The sequence below is a fragment of the Oncorhynchus clarkii genome, chromosome 4 (genome assembly GCF_045791955.1).
Source record: "Oncorhynchus clarkii lewisi isolate Uvic-CL-2024 chromosome 4, UVic_Ocla_1.0, whole genome shotgun sequence".
NCBI classification, from domain to species: domain Eukaryota; kingdom Metazoa; phylum Chordata; class Actinopteri; order Salmoniformes; family Salmonidae; genus Oncorhynchus; species Oncorhynchus clarkii.
Window position 1 is genome coordinate 87047990 of NC_092150.1, and position 18904 is coordinate 87066893.

Genomic DNA, 18904 nt, shown 5'->3' on the forward strand with positions numbered 1-18904 from the left:
GTTGTTGTCACCTCCATGACCAAGGCCATTCTCCTCCGATTGCTTAGTTTGGCCGGGAGGCCAGCTCTAGGAAGAGTCTTGGTGGTTCCAAACTTCTTCCATTTAAGAATGATGGAGGTCATTGTGTTCTTGGGGACCTTCAATGTTGCAGAAATGTTTTGGTACCCTTCCCCAGATCTGTGCCTCGACACAATCCTGTTTCGGAGCTCCATGGACAATTCCTTCAACCTCATGGCTTAGTTTTTTCTCTGAGAGGCACTGTCAACTGTGGGACCTTATATAGACAGGTGTGTTCCTTTCCTAATAAATGTAAACATTTTATATAACCTTTTTTTAAAAATCAGAACAAATTCTTATCTACAATGACCTTGGCAAAAACCTGGACGACGCTTGGCCAATTGTGTGCCGCCCTAATTGTGTATCACAGCCGAATGTGATACATCTGGGATTCGAACCAGGGACTGTAGTGATGCCTCTTGCACTGAGATGGATTGCCTTAGCCCGCTGCGCCACTCATGTCCAATCAATTTAATTGATCACAGGTGGACTCCAGTGAAGTTGTAGAAACATCTCAAGAATGATCAATGGAAACAGCCCCTGATCTCAATTTTGAGTCTCATAGCAAAGTGTCTGAATACTTATGATATATAAGGCATTTCTGTTTTTTATTTTTAATGCATTTGCACAATTTTCTTAACCTGTTTTTACTTTGTCATTACGGGGTATTGGTGAGGATTTTTTATTGTTTATTAATACATTTTTGAGTAAGGGTGTAACATAACAAAATGTGGAAAAGGTCAAGGGGCCTTTCTGAAGGCCGGTCAGAAGTTTTAGAACTTTAGAATTATAAATTTAGAATTTAGTACTTTTTTTTCATTCAAGGGTTGTTCTTTATTTTGACTATTTTCTTCATATTAGAATAATAGTGAAGACATCAAAACTATGGAATCATGTAGTAACCAAAAAAGTGTTAAACAAATCAAAATATATTTTAGATTTTAGATTCTTCAAAGTAGCCGCCCTTTGCCTTGATGACAGCTTTGCACACTCTTGGCATTCTCTCAACCAGCTTCACCTGGAATGCTTTCCAACAGTCTTGAAGAAGTTCCCACATATTCTGAGCACTTGTTCACTGCTTTTCCTTCACTCTGCGAATTATAGTCCCACTAAGCACAAACCAGATGGGATGGCGTATCGCTGCAGAATGCTGTCGTAGCCATGCTGGTTGTGTGCCTTGCATTCTAAATAAATCACTGGCAGTGTTACCAGCAAAGCACCATCACACCACCTCCTCCATGCTTCACGGTGGGAAATACACATGCGGAGATCATCCCTTCATCTGCTCAGCGTCTCACAAAGAAACGGCAGTTGGAACCAAAAATCTCAAATTTGGACTCATCAGACCAAAGGACAGATTTTGACCAGTCTAATGTCCATTGCTTGTGTTTCTTGGCCCAAGTCTCTTCTTATTATTGGTGTCCTTTAGTAGTGGTTTCTTTGCAGCAATTCAACCTTGAAGGCCTGATTCACCCAGTCTCTGAACTGTTGATGTGTCTGTTACTTGAACTGCAATTTCTGAGGCTGGTAACTCTAATGAACTTGTCCTCTGCAGCATAGGTAACTCTGGGGTTTCCATTGCTGTGGCGGTCCTCATGAGAGCCAGTTTCATCATAGCGCTTGGTTTTTGCGACTGCACTAGAAGAAACTTTAAATGTGAGGTATTGACAGACGTTCATGTCTTAAAGTAATGATGGACTGTCGTTTCTCTTTGTTTATTTATGCTGTTCTTGCCACAATATGGACTTGGGTCTTTTACCAAATAGGGCTATTTTCTGTATAGCACCCCTACCTTGTACTTACAACTAATTGTCTCAAACGCATTAAGAAGGAAAGAAATTCCACAAATTAACTTTTAAGGAACACCTGTTCATTGAAATGCATTCCAGGTGACTACCTCATGAAGCTGGTTGAGAGAATGCCAAGAGTGTACAAAGCTGTCAAGGTAAAGGGTGGCTATTTGAAGAATCTCAAATGTAAAATATATTTTGATTTAAAAAAAAAAATTGTTTAGTTACTACATGATTCCATATGAGTTATTTCATAGTTTTGATGTCTTCACTATTATTATACAATGTAGAAAATTAAAGAACTGTGTGTGTGTGTGTGTCAGTACCCTGGGTGTGTATCAGAACGAGCAATTTCAGAGTATGCCATATATATGTGTATATATATATATCGTTCTGATATTTCTTTATTTTATATTTTTGGACTTGTTTGTATTGTTAGGTATTACTGCACTGTTGGAGCTAGAAAAATAAGCATTTCGCTGCCCCTGCGATAACATATGCAAAATATGTTTACGAGACCAATAAAATGTAGTATGATTTAGTGCACTGCTTTTGACTGGGACCCCCTTTTTATGAATAGATTAAATGGATGGATTGATTGACAGGTGGTGTACGAGGATGTGTTTCCTGATAAGTTCGGCACTCTGAAGAAGATGATCAAAGACCTAGCAGGAGGCCTGGTGTGGATCTATACTGAGAAGGCTGTCTTCAGGTTCGTTTACATGACATTTTAGTTTTTTTGTCATTTAACAGACACTCGTGCCCAGAGAGACTTACAATTTGTGCATTCAATCAAGATCGACAAAACTATCATCTGGCAGTCTTTTTTTTATTTTATTTTTTTTACAATAGCCAAATATCTGTGGAATCAGACTAGCTCTGCCATTAGTGTCTGGACAAGGTTTAACTGTCATCTGTGGAATCAGACTAGCTCTGCCATTAGTGTCTGGACAAGGTTTAACTGTCATCTGTGGAATCAGACTAGGTCTGCCATTAGTGGCTGAACAAGGTTTAACTGTCATCTGTGGAATCAGACTAGCTCTGCCATTAGTGGCTGAACAAGGTCTAACTGTCATCTGTGGAATCAGACTAGCTCTGCCATTATTGGCTGAACAAGGTTTAACTGTCATCTGTGGAATCAGACTAGCTCTGCCATTATTGGCTGAACAAGGTTTAACTGTCATCTGTGGAATCAGACTAGCTCTGCCATTAGTGTCTGAACACGGTTTAACTGTCATCTGTGGAATCAGACTAGCTCTGCCATTAGTGGCTGAACAAGGTCTGACTGTCATCTGTGGAATCAGACTAGCTCTGCCATTAGTGTCTGAACAAGGTTTAACTGTCATCTGTGGAATCAGACTAGGTCTGCCATTAGTGTCTGAACAAGGTTTAACTGTCATCTGTGGAATCAGACTAGAAAGAACAGACAAAGTGAGTGTGACAGTAAGTTATTTTTCTTCCTCAATCCAGATACCACATCCAGAGAGAAGCCAGGGATGTGTGGCAGATGTACATGAGCATGAACAAGTTTGACCTGGCTAAGGAGTACTGCCGGGACCGGCCAGAGTGCATGGACATGGTCCTGGCTAAGGAGGCAGAACACTGCTTTCAGAACAAACGCTACTTGGAGAGCGCTAAATGCTACGCTCTGACCCAGAACTACTTCGAAGAGATTGCTTTGAAGTTTATCGAGGCAAAACAGGACGAGGCTCTGAAAGAGTTCCTGCTGAAGAAACTCAATAATTTAAAACAGGTATATGATGCATGATGTTTTTGTGACCTAAGTTTTTACAATTCAAAACCATACAACTTTATTGTCTGTAACAGTGAGCAACGGAAGCTTGTCTTCTGCTCACTTCTCAACCTGCCAGATAGTTTGTCTTTTGTGTGGTCTGTTTTCAACATATTTGATGCTTTTTTTCATCATGTTACCCCTGTTTGCAAAGTAACATTTCTTCTGGGGACAATAAAGATTGATTGATTGATTGATTGATTGAAACAGAGTGAGAAGACCCAGATCACCCTACTGGTCACTTGGCTGACTGAGCTTTACCTGAACCACCTGGGGCTTCTAGAATCAGACGAGGGGAAACATGGGGTGTTCCAGGAGACGCGTGATGAGTTCCGGAAGTTCCTCAGTAGCTCCAAACACAAGGAGTGTCTCTATAACAACAGAACGACCATCTATGACCTGCTGGCTAGCCACGGCAATGTGGACGACATGGTCTACTTCTCTGTCATCATGCAGGTATCTGTTGATGCTCTTTATCCAGGCTTGAGGCTCAATTTCATTTCCAGTCAATTCAGAAAGTAATACAAATTCCAATTCAAAATGTTCCAAATTTGAAAAGCATTGAAGAGAATCGGAATTGGAATTTCAGTGTACTTCCTGAATTGTCTGCAATTGAAATACAATTGACCCCAGCCGTGCTATTCATGCGTGGTATTGTATTGTGCCATTTAGAGTGGTCTCTAATGATGTGGCATGTTTAGGCCCCCTTTATGGCTGCCGACTTTATTTTCAGTTTTCTGAAGTATGTATTTTTACCTGCTGCTGTTTGACATGAAAGAATCTGTCTTTATCTCTCTAGGACTATGAGAGGGTGATCTCCCACCACTGTCAGCATGATGACTATAGCGCCGCCCTGGAGGTGCTCTCGAAGCACTGCGACGAGAAGCTCTTCTATAAGTTCTCCCCCATCCTCATGCAACACATACCTAAGAAGGTGATGCAATGATTTTATCTGCTTGCATTGAAATGTTTTTTTGTTTGTTGTTTGTTGTCTGTGTTCAAGTAGCCATGAATTTGTTCTTAACTGAAGCATTGTATTTTCTAATTGAGTTTGAAATACAATACCATACTCGATTGTCCATTTTTATGGCATGTGAAGTGCCTATGTGTATTTGTGAAAGGGAAATCGAATGACTAATAAATATTCTTGCCTAGTTCAATCAAATGTAAATAAAATACTAAATATACCTCGATCATAAGGTGGTGGACGCCTGGATCCAGATGGGTTCCAGGCTGGAACCTAAGAAGCTGATCCCAGCCCTGGTCAACTACAGTCAGATGGGTTCAACACAACAGGTCAACGAGACCATCCGGTACATGGAGTTCTGTGTCTACCAGCTCACTGTGACAGAAGAGGCCATACACAACTACCTGCTGTCCCTCTACGCCAAGTACAAACCTGATAGTCTCTTGTGGTACTTGGAGCAGGTAGGTTCAAGACTGACTGCCCTAAATGGTATCCTGTTCACTCTATAGTACACTACTGTTGACCAGGGCCTATAGGGACTCAGACCAGATGTCGATTGATAATTGTATAATATACTTTTATTTTTAGTAATGTCATGTTTTGCCCTATATTTGCTATTGTATACTTTGTTTCCTCTGGTAAGTGTTCTTGGGTATCTTGATCAAATATACATGAATTGTTAATTTATTATTAATTTTTAAAAAACAGTGTTGTTTTTATTATTATTGACAGGCTGGTACCCACGCGTCATACATCCACTATGACTTAAAGTACACCCTGAGGCTGTGTGCTGAACATGGTTACCTCCAGGCCTGCGTTCTGGTCTATAAGATCATGGAGCTGTATGAGGAAGCTGTCGATCTGGCCCTACAAGTGAGGATCTTGGCTAGTGTTTTCATGAATATGTAGCTAATTGTTGACAATGTAATATTGGCAGGATGTTGTAACAGCCACACATGCAAGATTTAAAGTGGAAGTGCAAATAGTGAGCTTACCCCCCCCCCCCTGTCTTATACGTTATCTGAAAGTCAAAGTACTAGTAGACAAAACATTAGGAATACCTTCCTAAAATGGAGTCACACCCCTTTCTGCCCTCTGAAAACCCTTAATTTCGTCGAGGCATGGACTCTACAAGGTGTCCAAAGCGTTCTACAGGGATGCTGGCCCATGTTGACTCCAAGGCTTCCACACAGTTGTCAAGTTGTCTGGATGTCCTTCGGGTGGCGGACCATTCTTGATGCACACGGGAAACTGTTGAGCATTTAATTTGTTTTATTATTATTTTTTTTAAATAACTGCGTTGCAGTCCTTAAACAAACCGTTGCGCCTGGCACCTACTACCATACCTTGTTCAAAGGCACTTAAATCTTTTGTCTTGCCCATTCACCCTCTGAATGGCACGCATACGCAATCCATGTCTCAATTGTCTCAAGTCTTAAAAATCCTTCTTTAACCTGTCTCCTCCCCTCAATCTACACTGATTTGAAGTGGATTTAAAGAAGTGACCTCAATAAGGGCTCATTTTCACCTGGTCAGTCTGTCATGGAAAGAGCAGGTGTTCCTAATGTTTTGTACACTCAATACACAGCGCTGTGAAGAAGTATTTGCCCCCCTTTTCTAATTTTCTCTGCTTTTGCATATTTTTTTGTGTGGCTGAGTTATCAGATATTCAACCAAAACCTAATATTAGAACAAATAAACACAACAATTATATACTTATTTAATTTATGTCATAAATACAAAAGTTATGCAACAACAAATGCCCCTGTGTGGAAAAAGTAATTACCCCTTTACACTCAATAACTGGTTGTGCCACCTTTTAGCTGCAATGACTTCAACCAAACGCTTCCTGTAGTTGTTGATCAGTCTCTCATGTCACTGTGGAGGAATTTTGGTCCACTCATCCATGCAGAAGTGCTTTAACTCAGTGACTTTTGTGGGTTTTCAAGCATGAACTGCTTGTTTCAAGTCCTGCCACAACATATCAATTGGTATTTGGTCTGGACTTTGACTAGGCTGTTCCCAAACGTCAAATGTATTGCTTTTTAGCCATTTTCATGTAGACTTGATTGTGTGTTTTGGATCATTGTCTTGCTGCATTCAACTCAGACTGACGGCCTGACATTCTCCTGTAGAATTCTCTGATACAGAGCAGAATTCATGGTTCCTTCTATTAAGGCAAGTCGTCCAGGTCATGAGGTAGCAAAACATCCCCAAACCGTCACACTACCACCACCACGCTGAACCCCAAACCGTCACACTACCACCACCACCACGCTGAACCCCAAACCGTCACACTACCACCACCACGCTGAACCCCAAACCGTCACACTACCACCACCACGCTGAACCCCAAACCGTCACACTACCACCACCACGCTGGACCCCAAACCGTCACACTACCACCACCACGCTGGACCCCAAACCGTCACACTACCACCACCACCACGCTGAACCCCAAACCGTCACACTACCACCACCACGCTGAACCCCAAACCGTCACACTACCACCACCATGCTGACCCCAAACCGTCACACTACCACCACCACGCTGGACCCCAAACCGTCACACTACCACCACCACCACGCTGGACCCCAAACCGTCACACTACCACCACCACCATGCTGGACCCCAAACCGTCACACTACCACCACCGTGCTGGACCCCAAACCGTCACACTACCACCACCGTGCTGGACCCCAAACCGTCACACTACCACCACCATGCTGACCCCAAACCGTCCACTACCACCACCATGCTGACCCCAAACCGTCACACTACCACCACCATGCTGGACCCCAAACCGTCACACTACCACCACCACCATGCTGGACCCCAAACCGTCACACTACCACCACCACCATGCTGAACCCCAAACCATCACACTACCACCACCACGCTGGACCCCAAACCATCACACTACCACCACCACCATGCTGAACCCCAAACCATCACACTACCACCACCACGCTGGACCCCAAACCGTCACACTGCCACCACCACGCTGGACCCCAAACCATCACACTACCACCACCACCACGCTGGACCCCAAACCGTCACACTGCCACCACCATGCTGGACCCCAAACCGTCACACTACCACCACCATGCTGGACCCCAAACCATCACACTACCACCACCACCATGCTGGACCCCAAACCGTCATACTACCACCACCACCACGCTGGACCCCAAACCGTCACACTACCACCACCACCACGCTGGACCCCAAACCGTCACACTACCACCACCACGCTGAACCCCAAACCGTCACACTACCACCACCATGCTGGACCCCAAACCGTCACACTACCACCACCACCATGCTGGACCCCAAACCGTCACACTACCACCACCACCACGCTGGACCCCAAACCGTCACACTACCACCACCATGCTGACCCCAAACCATCACACTACCACCACCATGCTGACCCCAAACCGTCACACTACCACCACCGTGCTGGACCCCAAACCATCACACTACCACCACCATGCTGAACCCCAAACCGTCACACTACCACCACCACCACGCTGGACTCCAAACCGTCACACTACCACCACCATGCTGGACTCCAAACCGTCACACTACCACCACCACGCTGGACTCCAAACCGTCACGCTACCACCACCACCACGCTGGACCCCAAACCATCACACTACCACCACCACCACGCTGGACTCCAAACCGTCACACTACCACCACCACCACGCTGGACTCCAAACCGTCACGCTACCACCACGCTGGACTCCAAACCGTCACGCTACCACCACCACCACGCTGGACCCCAAACCATCACACTACCACCACCACCACGCTGGACCCCAAACCATCACACTACCACCACCACCACGCTGGACTCCAAACCGTCACACTACCACCACCACCACGCTGGACTCCAAACCGTCACGCTACCACCACCACCACGCTGGACTCCAAACCGTCACGCTACCACCACCACCACGCTGGACTCCAAACCGTCACGCTACCACCACCACCACGCTGGACTCCAAACCGTCACGCTACCACCACCACCACGCTGGACTCCAAACCGTCACACTACCACCACCACCACGCTGGACTCCAAACCATCACACTACCACCACCATGCTGGACCCCAAACCATCACACTACCACCACCATGCTGGACCCCAAACCATCACACTACCACCACCATGCTGGACCCCAAACCATCACACTACCACCACCACCGTGCTGGACCCCAAACCGTCACACTACCACCACCATGCTGGACCCCAAACCGTCACACTACCACCACCACCATGCTGGACCCCAAACCGTCACACTACCACCACCACCACGCTGGACCCCAAACCATCACACTACCACCACCACCACGCTGGACCCCAAACCATCACACTACCACCACCATGCTGACCCCAAACCATCACACTACCACCACCATGCTGACCCCAAACCGTCACACTACCACCACCGTGCTGGACCCCAAACCGTCACACTACCACCACCGTGCTGGACCCCAAACCATCACACTACCACCACCACGCTGAACCCCAAACCGTCACACTACCACCACCATGCTGGACTCCAAACCGTCACACTACCACCACCACCACCACGCTGGACTCCAAACCGTCACGCTACCACCACCACCACGCTGGACTCCAAACCGTCACACTACCACCACCACCACGCTGGACTCCAAACCGTCACGCTACCACCACCACCACGCTGGACTCCAAACCGTCACGCTACCACCACCACCACGCTGGACTCCAAACCGTCACGCTACCACCACCACCACGCTGGACTCCAAACCGTCACGCTACCACCACCACCACGCTGGACCCCAAACCATCACACTACCACCACCACCACGCTGGACCCCAAACCATCACACTACCACCACCACCACGCTGGACTCCAAACCGTCACACTACCACCACCACCACGCTGGACTCCAAACCGTCACACTACCACCACCACCACGCTGGACTCCAAACCGTCACACTACCACCACCACGCTGGACTCCAAACCGTCACACTACCACCACCACCACGCTGGACTCCAAACCGTCACACTACCACCACCACCACGCTGGACTCCAAACCATCACACTACCACCACCATGCTGGACCCCAAACCATCACACTACCACCACCATGCTGGACCCCAAACCATCACACTACCACCACCATGCTGGACGCCAAACCATCACACTACCACCACCATGCTGGACCCCAAACCATCACACTACCACCACCACCGTGCTGGACCCCAAACCGTCACACTACCACCACCACCGTGCTGGACCCCAAACCGTCACACTACCACCACCATGCTGGACCCCAAACCATCACACTACCACCACCACCGTGCTGGACCCCAAACCGTCACACTACCACCACCACCGTGCTGGACCCCAAACCGTCACACTACCACCACCACCGTGCTGGACCCCAAACCGTCACACTACCACCACCATGCTGGACCCCAAACCGTCACACTACCACCACCACCACGCTGGACTCCAAACCATCACACTACCACCACCATGCTGACCCCAAACCATCACACTACCACCACCACCGTGCTGGACCCCAAACCGTCACACCACCACCACGCTGGACCCCAAACCGTCACACTACCACCACCATGCTGGACCCCAAACCGTCACACCACCACCATGCTGGACCCCAAACCAGCCCACTACCACCACCACCACGCTGGACCCCAAACCATCACACTACCACCACCACCGTGCTGGACCCCAAACCGTCACACTACCACCACCACCGTGCTGGACCCCACACCGTCACACTACCACCACCACCGTGCTGGACCCCAAACCGTCACACTACCACCACCTTGCTGGACCCCAAACCGTCACACTACCACCACCACCACGCTGGACTCCAAACCATCACACTACAGCCACCATGCTGACCCCAAACCGTCACACCACCACCACCATGCTGGACCCCAAACCGTCACACCACCACCACCATGCTGGACCCCAAACCGTCACACCACCACCACCATGCTGGACCCCAAACCATCACACTACCACCACCATGCTGGACCCCAAACCATCACACTACCACCACCATGCTGGACCCCAAACCATCACACTACCACCACCATGCTGGACCCCAAACCGTCACACCACCACCACCGTGCTGGACCCCAAACCGTCACACTACCACCACCGTGCTGGACCCCAAACCATCACACTACCACCACCATGCTGGACCCCAAACCATCACACTACCACCACCATGCTGGACCCCAAACCATCACACTACCACCACCATGCTGGACCCCAAACCATCACACTACCACCACCATGCTGGACCCCAAACCATCACACTACCACCACCATGCTGGACCCCAAACCATCACACTACCACCACCATGCTGGACCCCAAACCGTCACACCACCACCACCGTGCTGGACCCCAAACCGTCACACTACCACCACCGTGCTGGACCCCAAACCATCACACTACCACCACCATGCTGGACCCCAAACCATCACACTACCACCACCATGCTGGACCCCAAACCGTCACACTACCACCACCACGCTGGACCCCAAACCGTCACACTACCACCACCATGCTGGACCCCAAACCTTCACACCACCACCATGCTGGACCCCAAACCATCACACTACCACCACCACCACGCTGGACCCCAAACCATCACACTACCACCACCACCGTGCTGGACCCCAAACCGTCACACTACCACCACCACCGTGCTGGACCCCAAACCGTCACACTACCACCACCACCGTGCTGGACCCCAAACCGTCACACTACCACCACCATGCTGGACCCCAAACCGTCACACTACCACCACCACCACGCTGGACTCCAAACCATCACACTACCACCACCATGCTGACCCCAAACCGTCACACCACCACCACCATGCTGGACCCCAAACCGTCACACCACCACCACCATGCTGGACCCCAAACCGTCACACCACCACCACCATGCTGGACCCCAAACCATCACACTACCACCACCATGCTGGACCCCAAACCATCACACTACCACCACCATGCTGGACCCCAAACCATCACACTACCACCACCATGCTGGACCCCAAACCGTCACACCACCACCACCGTGCTGGACCCCAAACCGTCACACTACCACCACCGTGCTGGACCCCAAACCATCACACTACCACCACCATGCTGGACCCCAAACCATCACACTACCACCACCATGCTGGACCCCAAACCATCACACTACCACCACCACCACGCTGGACTCCAAACCGTCACGCTACCACCACCACCACGCTGGACTCCAAACCGTCACGCTACCACCACCACCACGCTGGACTCCAAACCGTCACGCTACCACCACCACCACGCTGGACCCCAAACCATCACACTACCACCACCACCACGCTGGACCCCAAACCATCACACTACCACCACCACCACGCTGGACTCCAAACCGTCACACTACCACCACCACCACGCTGGACTCCAAACCGTCACACTACCACCACCACCACGCTGGACTCCAAACCGTCACACTACCACCACCACGCTGGACTCCAAACCGTCACACTACCACCACCACCACGCTGGACTCCAAACCGTCACACTACCACCACCACCACGCTGGACTCCAAACCATCACACTACCACCACCATGCTGGACCCCAAACCATCACACTACCACCACCATGCTGGACCCCAAACCATCACACTACCACCACCATGCTGGACGCCAAACCATCACACTACCACCACCATGCTGGACCCCAAACCATCACACTACCACCACCACCGTGCTGGACCCCAAACCGTCACACTACCACCACCACCGTGCTGGACCCCAAACCGTCACACTACCACCACCATGCTGGACCCCAAACCATCACACTACCACCACCACCGTGCTGGACCCCAAACCGTCACACTACCACCACCACCGTGCTGGACCCCAAACCGTCACACTACCACCACCACCGTGCTGGACCCCAAACCGTCACACTACCACCACCATGCTGGACCCCAAACCGTCACACTACCACCACCACCACGCTGGACTCCAAACCATCACACTACCACCACCATGCTGACCCCAAACCATCACACTACCACCACCACCGTGCTGGACCCCAAACCGTCACACCACCACCACGCTGGACCCCAAACCGTCACACTACCACCACCATGCTGGACCCCAAACCGTCACACCACCACCATGCTGGACCCCAAACCATCACACTACCACCACCACCACGCTGGACCCCAAACCATCACACTACCACCACCACCGTGCTGGACCCCAAACCGTCACACTACCACCACCACCGTGCTGGACCCCAAACCGTCACACTACCACCACCACCGTGCTGGACCCCAAACCGTCACACTACCACCACCATGCTGGACCCCAAACCGTCACACTACCACCACCACCACGCTGGACTCCAAACCATCACACTACCACCACCATGCTGACCCCAAACCGTCACACCACCACCACCATGCTGGACCCCAAACCGTCACACCACCACCACCATGCTGGACCCCAAACCGTCACACCACCACCACCATGCTGGACCCCAAACCATCACACTACCACCACCATGCTGGACCCCAAACCATCACACTACCACCACCATGCTGGACCCCAAACCATCACACTACCACCACCATGCTGGACCCCAAACCGTCACACCACCACCACCGTGCTGGACCCCAAACCGTCACACTACCACCACCGTGCTGGACCCCAAACCATCACACTACCACCACCATGCTGGACCCCAAACCATCACACTACCACCACCATGCTGGACCCCAAACCATCACACTACCACCACCATGCTGGACCCCAAACCATCACACTACCACCACCATGCTGGACCCCAAACCATCACACTACCACCACCATGCTGGACCCCAAACCATCACACTACCACCACCATGCTGGACCCCAAACCGTCACACCACCACCACCGTGCTGGACCCCAAACCGTCACACTACCACCACCGTGCTGGACCCCAAACCATCACACTACCACCACCATGCTGGACCCCAAACCATCACACTACCACCACCATGCTGGACCCCAAACCATCACACTACCACCACCACGCTGGACCCCAAACCGTCACACTACCACCACCATGCTGGACCCCAAACCGTCACACCACCACCATGCTGGACCCCAAACCATCACACTACCACCACCACCACGCTGGACCCCAAACCATCACACTACCACCACCACCGTGCTGGACCCCAAACCGTCACACTACCACCACCACCGTGCTGGACCCCAAACCGTCACACTACCACCACCACCGTGCTGGACCCCAAACCGTCACACTACCACCACCATGCTGGACCCCAAACCGTCACACTACCACCACCACCACGCTGGACTCCAAACCATCACACTACCACCACCATGCTGACCCCAAACCGTCACACCACCACCACCATGCTGGACCCCAAACCGTCACACCACCACCACCATGCTGGACCCCAAACCGTCACACCACCACCACCATGCTGGACCCCAAACCATCACACTACCACCACCATGCTGGACCCCAAACCATCACACTACCACCACCATGCTGGACCCCAAACCATCACACTACCACCACCATGCTGGACCCCAAACCGTCACACCACCACCACCGTGCTGGACCCCAAACCGTCACACTACCACCACCGTGCTGGACCCCAAACCATCACACTACCACCACCATGCTGGACCCCAAACCATCACACTACCACCACCATGCTGGACCCCAAACCATCACACTACCACCACCACCATGCTGGACCCCAAACCATCACACCACCACCACCACCACCGTTGGACCGTTGGTATGAGGTTCTTACGGTGGAATGCAGCGTTATGTTTTATTTTGCCAGGCATAATGGGACTCGTGTCATCCAATGTTTGAGGGGTTATTACTCAGGGTCCATGTATCTAATATTTGGTTTTGGTTAAAAATCTGATAACATTCAGTATAAAAAATTTGCAAAAATAGAAAAAAATTAGAAAGTGGGGGGGCAAATCCCTTTTCACGGCACTGTATGTTAAATCAGGGTCTGAAAGTGAAGCGTGCATGTTGTGGGGGGGGGGGACAAAACTGGGGGGGGACAAAACTGGGGGGGGACAAAACCTTCCTAAACCAGCTGGTGTAACTTTCCTCCCGTGCTCTCCCTCTCCCAGCGGTGCTGTGGAGATTCAAGATATATTTCCCGAAAGGGACACAGTAAATAATAATAATTAATTATTATTATTATTATTATTATTCCAGGTGGATGTGGACCTGGCCAAGTCATGTGCTGACCTGCCTGAGGATGACGAGGAGTTGAGGAAGAAGTTGTGGCTGAAGATCGCTCGTCACGTGGTGCAAGAGGAGAAGGATGTGAAGAAGGCCATGAACTGTCTGTCCAGCTGTAACCTGCTCAAGATCGAAGACATACTGCCCTTCTTCCCGGACTTCGTCACCATAGACCACTTCAAGGTTGTAGTGTTTAAGAAAATACATTGGATATATATATATATATATATATATATATATATATATATATATATAGCTTTTCTTAAGCCCAAAGACACTTCTACACACACCAGAGTAGTAATCAGACCTGGGTCTAGTATACTACCTAGGTTATATACTTAAGTTCAGTGTTTTGAGGTGTGTTTCATTTACCTCGGAGCTTGCACTTTTGTGACTTCCATTGGTTTCATTGTACCAGACAAATCAAACATATCACGAGCAGATGTGTAATATGATGAGTTGGAACCAAACGAATTTCCCCATGTAGGAAAAATGTTAAGTTGACCAAGCGATATCCCTCCCTCCCTTCTCCCTCCCCCCTCCCTGCAGGAGGCTATCTGCAGCTCTTTACAGGAGTACAACCAGCATATAGACGAGCTGAAGCAGGAGATGGAGGAGGCGACGGAGAGCGCCAAGCGGATCAGAGAGGACATCCAGGAGATGAGGAACAAGTACGGGGTGGTGGAGAACCAGGAGAAATGTGCAGCCTGTGACTTCCCCCTCCTCAACAGACCCTTCTATCTGTTCCTCTGTGGTCACATGTTCCACTACGACTGCCTCTTCCTGGAGGTCAGTGTGCAAATCTGTTTTATTTGACCCTTGACCCTATTTCAAGAACAGTTGCCTAAAGATATATATATATACCGGTAGGTCAGTAGCACACCATTTTACCTTAACCTTTGACCCTATTTCATAAAGAGATGGCTAACAATGTAACAATGCAAACAGTCATTGGGTAATTACTACATATATTTGTAAATTATGTACACTACATACAGAAGGAAAATTAGTTAGAGGGGGTATCCCCAAAAAACATCTTCTCTATCTATCTATCTATCTATCTCTTCAGGAGATTCAATCGTTAAATACCCATTTTATTATTCACCACCTCACATACTGTAACGGTGGATCTTTCCTCAGGTGACCCCTCACCTGTCCACCTACAAGCAGACTAAACTAGGTGAGCTGCAGAAGAAGTTGGCTGCAGCCACTCAGACCTCCAAGTCTCGCCACCGCCCCGCCCCCAAGGAGAAGGAGGAGGGGGGCGACACCGCCAGCCTGGGCAAAGAGAGTGCTGGAGTCAGCCGTGAGCAAATCAAGTCAGACATCGATGACATCATTGCGTTTGAATGCGTGTACTGCGGCGAGCTGATGATCAAGTCGATCGACAAGCCGTTTATTGATCCACAGAAGTTGGAGGAGGAGAAGTCCAGCTGGCTCTGAGTTAAATGGTTGGCAGCTTGGAGCTGAAATGAGCTAGGTCTGAAATGGACTGCCTGATATGAGGTGGGAAAATTTGACTGAAAAAGATCTGAAATTAGTGAAATGTGCTTTAACTGTCTGAACCGATGAGAGGTGAAATAGACTTGTCTGAAATGACTGAAATGCGCAGCGTGTGTTGTCTGAAATGGAACCGACCAGTGTGTACACTGTAGGCCAGAAAATCAGCTGTTATTCTCTTTGATAATGGGATGTACAGCCACAGCTGCACAGTGCCGGGCGATGGATACTCACAGGAGTGGGGAAGAATGCAGGCGCTCCTATATAAGCCCTATAAGTGTCTCTGTAACATGATATATTCTACAGACTCTCTCTCTGCGAAGCTTAGAAAAACTGCACTATGTCGGGATCACACACCTTGGGTTTATTAAGCATTACAAGATCAGTTCACTATCTTTTACACTCATCTGTCTAAATTAACAAATTAACTTGTGAAATGTTCTCTGAAATTGAATGCATATTTATAAATCTTCACTGGTATTAGTTAGTTCCACTGGCTATTGACATGAATAGTACTTTAAAAAGGTATGTGAAGAACTACAGTTTTTGTTATTAGTGTCCTTTATGACATCATGAGAACTTTCTTCACACCTGTTTCATTGGCTGACAGTTTATTATGTTGTGACATCTGAGATCAGGTCAATGTAACCCACTTTTGGTTTGCAAAATGCACCTATGAAAATTAAACAAATCTTTAATTCTGTCTTTGGAATTGTTATTTCAAGTGTTTTGAATGTTATTATGAATTCCTCTGATGGGTTCCCGAGTGGCGTAGCAGTCTAAGGCACTGTGTCTCAGTTCGAATCCAGGCTGTATCACATCCTGCTGTGATTGGGTGTCCCATAGGGCGATGCACAATTGGCCCAGCATCGTCGGGGTTTGGCCAGAGCAGAACGTCATTAAAAATAAGAATGTATTTTTTACTGACTTGCCTAGTTAAAGGTTAAATAAAATTAGTCTTAGAATCTGAAAGCTGGGCTGGTGAATATGAAAATACAAAGTAATGGCAGTTAAGACACCTGGATGATTTTATTGTGGGTTTAGGGGATTGAGTGAGATGCCTTCCTCTCATAAATATGCATAAATTGACGAGGACTGGCCAATTAATTACATGTTTACACTGTCATCAATGCATAGTAAACTATGAGATTGAAAAGTGAATGTGAAGTTTGTTTGGGATAAAGTAAAGCATCATATGCACGCACACAAGGCTTCTTAAGGAGGACCAGGATCGGGTACATATTGATGATGCTCTAACTTCTAAACAGTTCCATTGTAACACCTGTGCATTGTTTGCCATTTATAGCTCATATCAAATCAGTCATAAAATCTACACAATTTTCCGGAAAATGTAACAGGCTCGCGATACTCGTAACGACTTTCCCCCCTGTGAGTGACGTAACATGTAGCTCGGTAATCTTCGGGATTAACAGACTCCACCAATGGAGTTCGGATAGCAAACGATAATATCGCATAAATCATTTGAACTACTACTTATGGGCAAACTCTCGCCAGAATTGACTCTAAAATACTTGTTACAATGTTTGTGTTGCTATATTTCCGCAGCGATTCCTTTGAGGGGCAGATACGAAATCGTCACTCTCTCTGCATTCGATTAGTTTGCCTGTTCCCTGCTCTATCCTCGCCATGGCGCCGTGTCCCTGCTCCCTCAGTTACAGAAAGTGGCCGCCTCTCTGCTGCTGTCGACCCAAAGCTCACAGACTCACTCGTTGCCTAGACCCGCCATCTTGGAGTCAGAGAACTGAGAGTCGGCAGCAGCTACGAGAGAGCGCAAAAGGGGGACACGGGGCCAAGGTGAGAAAGTGTTTCGGAGGTAATATGGTGAGGGAGCAATGGGGTAAGATGGCCGGGAGGGAGAAAGAATTAGATCGCGGGGATCCGAGAACAGAGGCTTCTGACACGACCCTCGTGTCTATTCAAGGGGACGGATAGGTACTGGAAAGATTCCTAGGCCTCTCGCTGTAAACAAGCCAAAGTTGTGTATCATTCCAAAATGAATTGTATTACTAAAATACTCATATGTCCAGAGAAGGTTGGTAGCCTTAAAGGGGCAGAACCCATTTGAATAACTCAAAAAGAGTGAGTGGGAACTTCATACCTAATTAATTCAAAAATGATCAGAAACGTATCAAGATTGACAGTTAGCCATTCAAATGTAACAAAGGCCGGGTTAGCAGACAGTCAAACATGTCAAAGTTAACCTGCTCTTTGAATAGGAATTCAGCTGGCCAATGCCTGTTCTAACCACAACATATAAATTACCTTGCTAACGTAGCTGCATACCTTGACCCTTGATATACATGTCATATCGTGTGTTGTGTAGGTAGCTAGCTAACGTTAGCCAGCTAGCTAACATGTCATACGAGGTTAGCTGGCCCACACAGCTAATGCTAACAGGCTAAGGCTAGTAAGCTAAATTATGGTAGCATCGCAACTTGCAGGCTA

General features: G+C 48.8%; 2 protein-coding genes across 4 annotated transcripts in view; both read left to right on the forward strand.

The window, feature by feature from the left end:
• Nucleotides 1-17141, forward strand: part of LOC139407407 (VPS18 core subunit of CORVET and HOPS complexes) — a 37854-nt gene extending 20713 nt beyond the window's left edge. Inside the window, exons 8-16 of the mRNA XM_071151166.1 lie at nucleotides 2453-2559; nucleotides 3318-3600; nucleotides 3850-4095; nucleotides 4439-4573; nucleotides 4840-5067; nucleotides 5339-5479; nucleotides 14912-15121; nucleotides 15488-15727; nucleotides 16079-17141. Of these exons, the coding sequence (XP_071007267.1) occupies nucleotides 2453-2559; nucleotides 3318-3600; nucleotides 3850-4095; nucleotides 4439-4573; nucleotides 4840-5067; nucleotides 5339-5479; nucleotides 14912-15121; nucleotides 15488-15727; nucleotides 16079-16381 (1893 nt within the window). The 3' untranslated portion in view covers nucleotides 16382-17141. The remainder of the gene's footprint in view (nucleotides 1-2452; nucleotides 2560-3317; nucleotides 3601-3849; nucleotides 4096-4438; nucleotides 4574-4839; nucleotides 5068-5338; nucleotides 5480-14911; nucleotides 15122-15487; nucleotides 15728-16078) is intronic.
• A 908-nt stretch (nucleotides 17142-18049) lies between these two features.
• Nucleotides 18050-18904, forward strand: part of LOC139407409 (INO80 complex ATPase subunit) — a 97712-nt gene continuing 96857 nt past the window's right edge. For all 3 annotated transcript variants that reach the window (XM_071151168.1, XM_071151171.1, XM_071151170.1), the window contains exon 1: nucleotides 18050-18253. The gene's annotated coding sequence lies outside the window, so the exon portion shown is untranslated. The remainder of the gene's footprint in view (nucleotides 18254-18904) is intronic.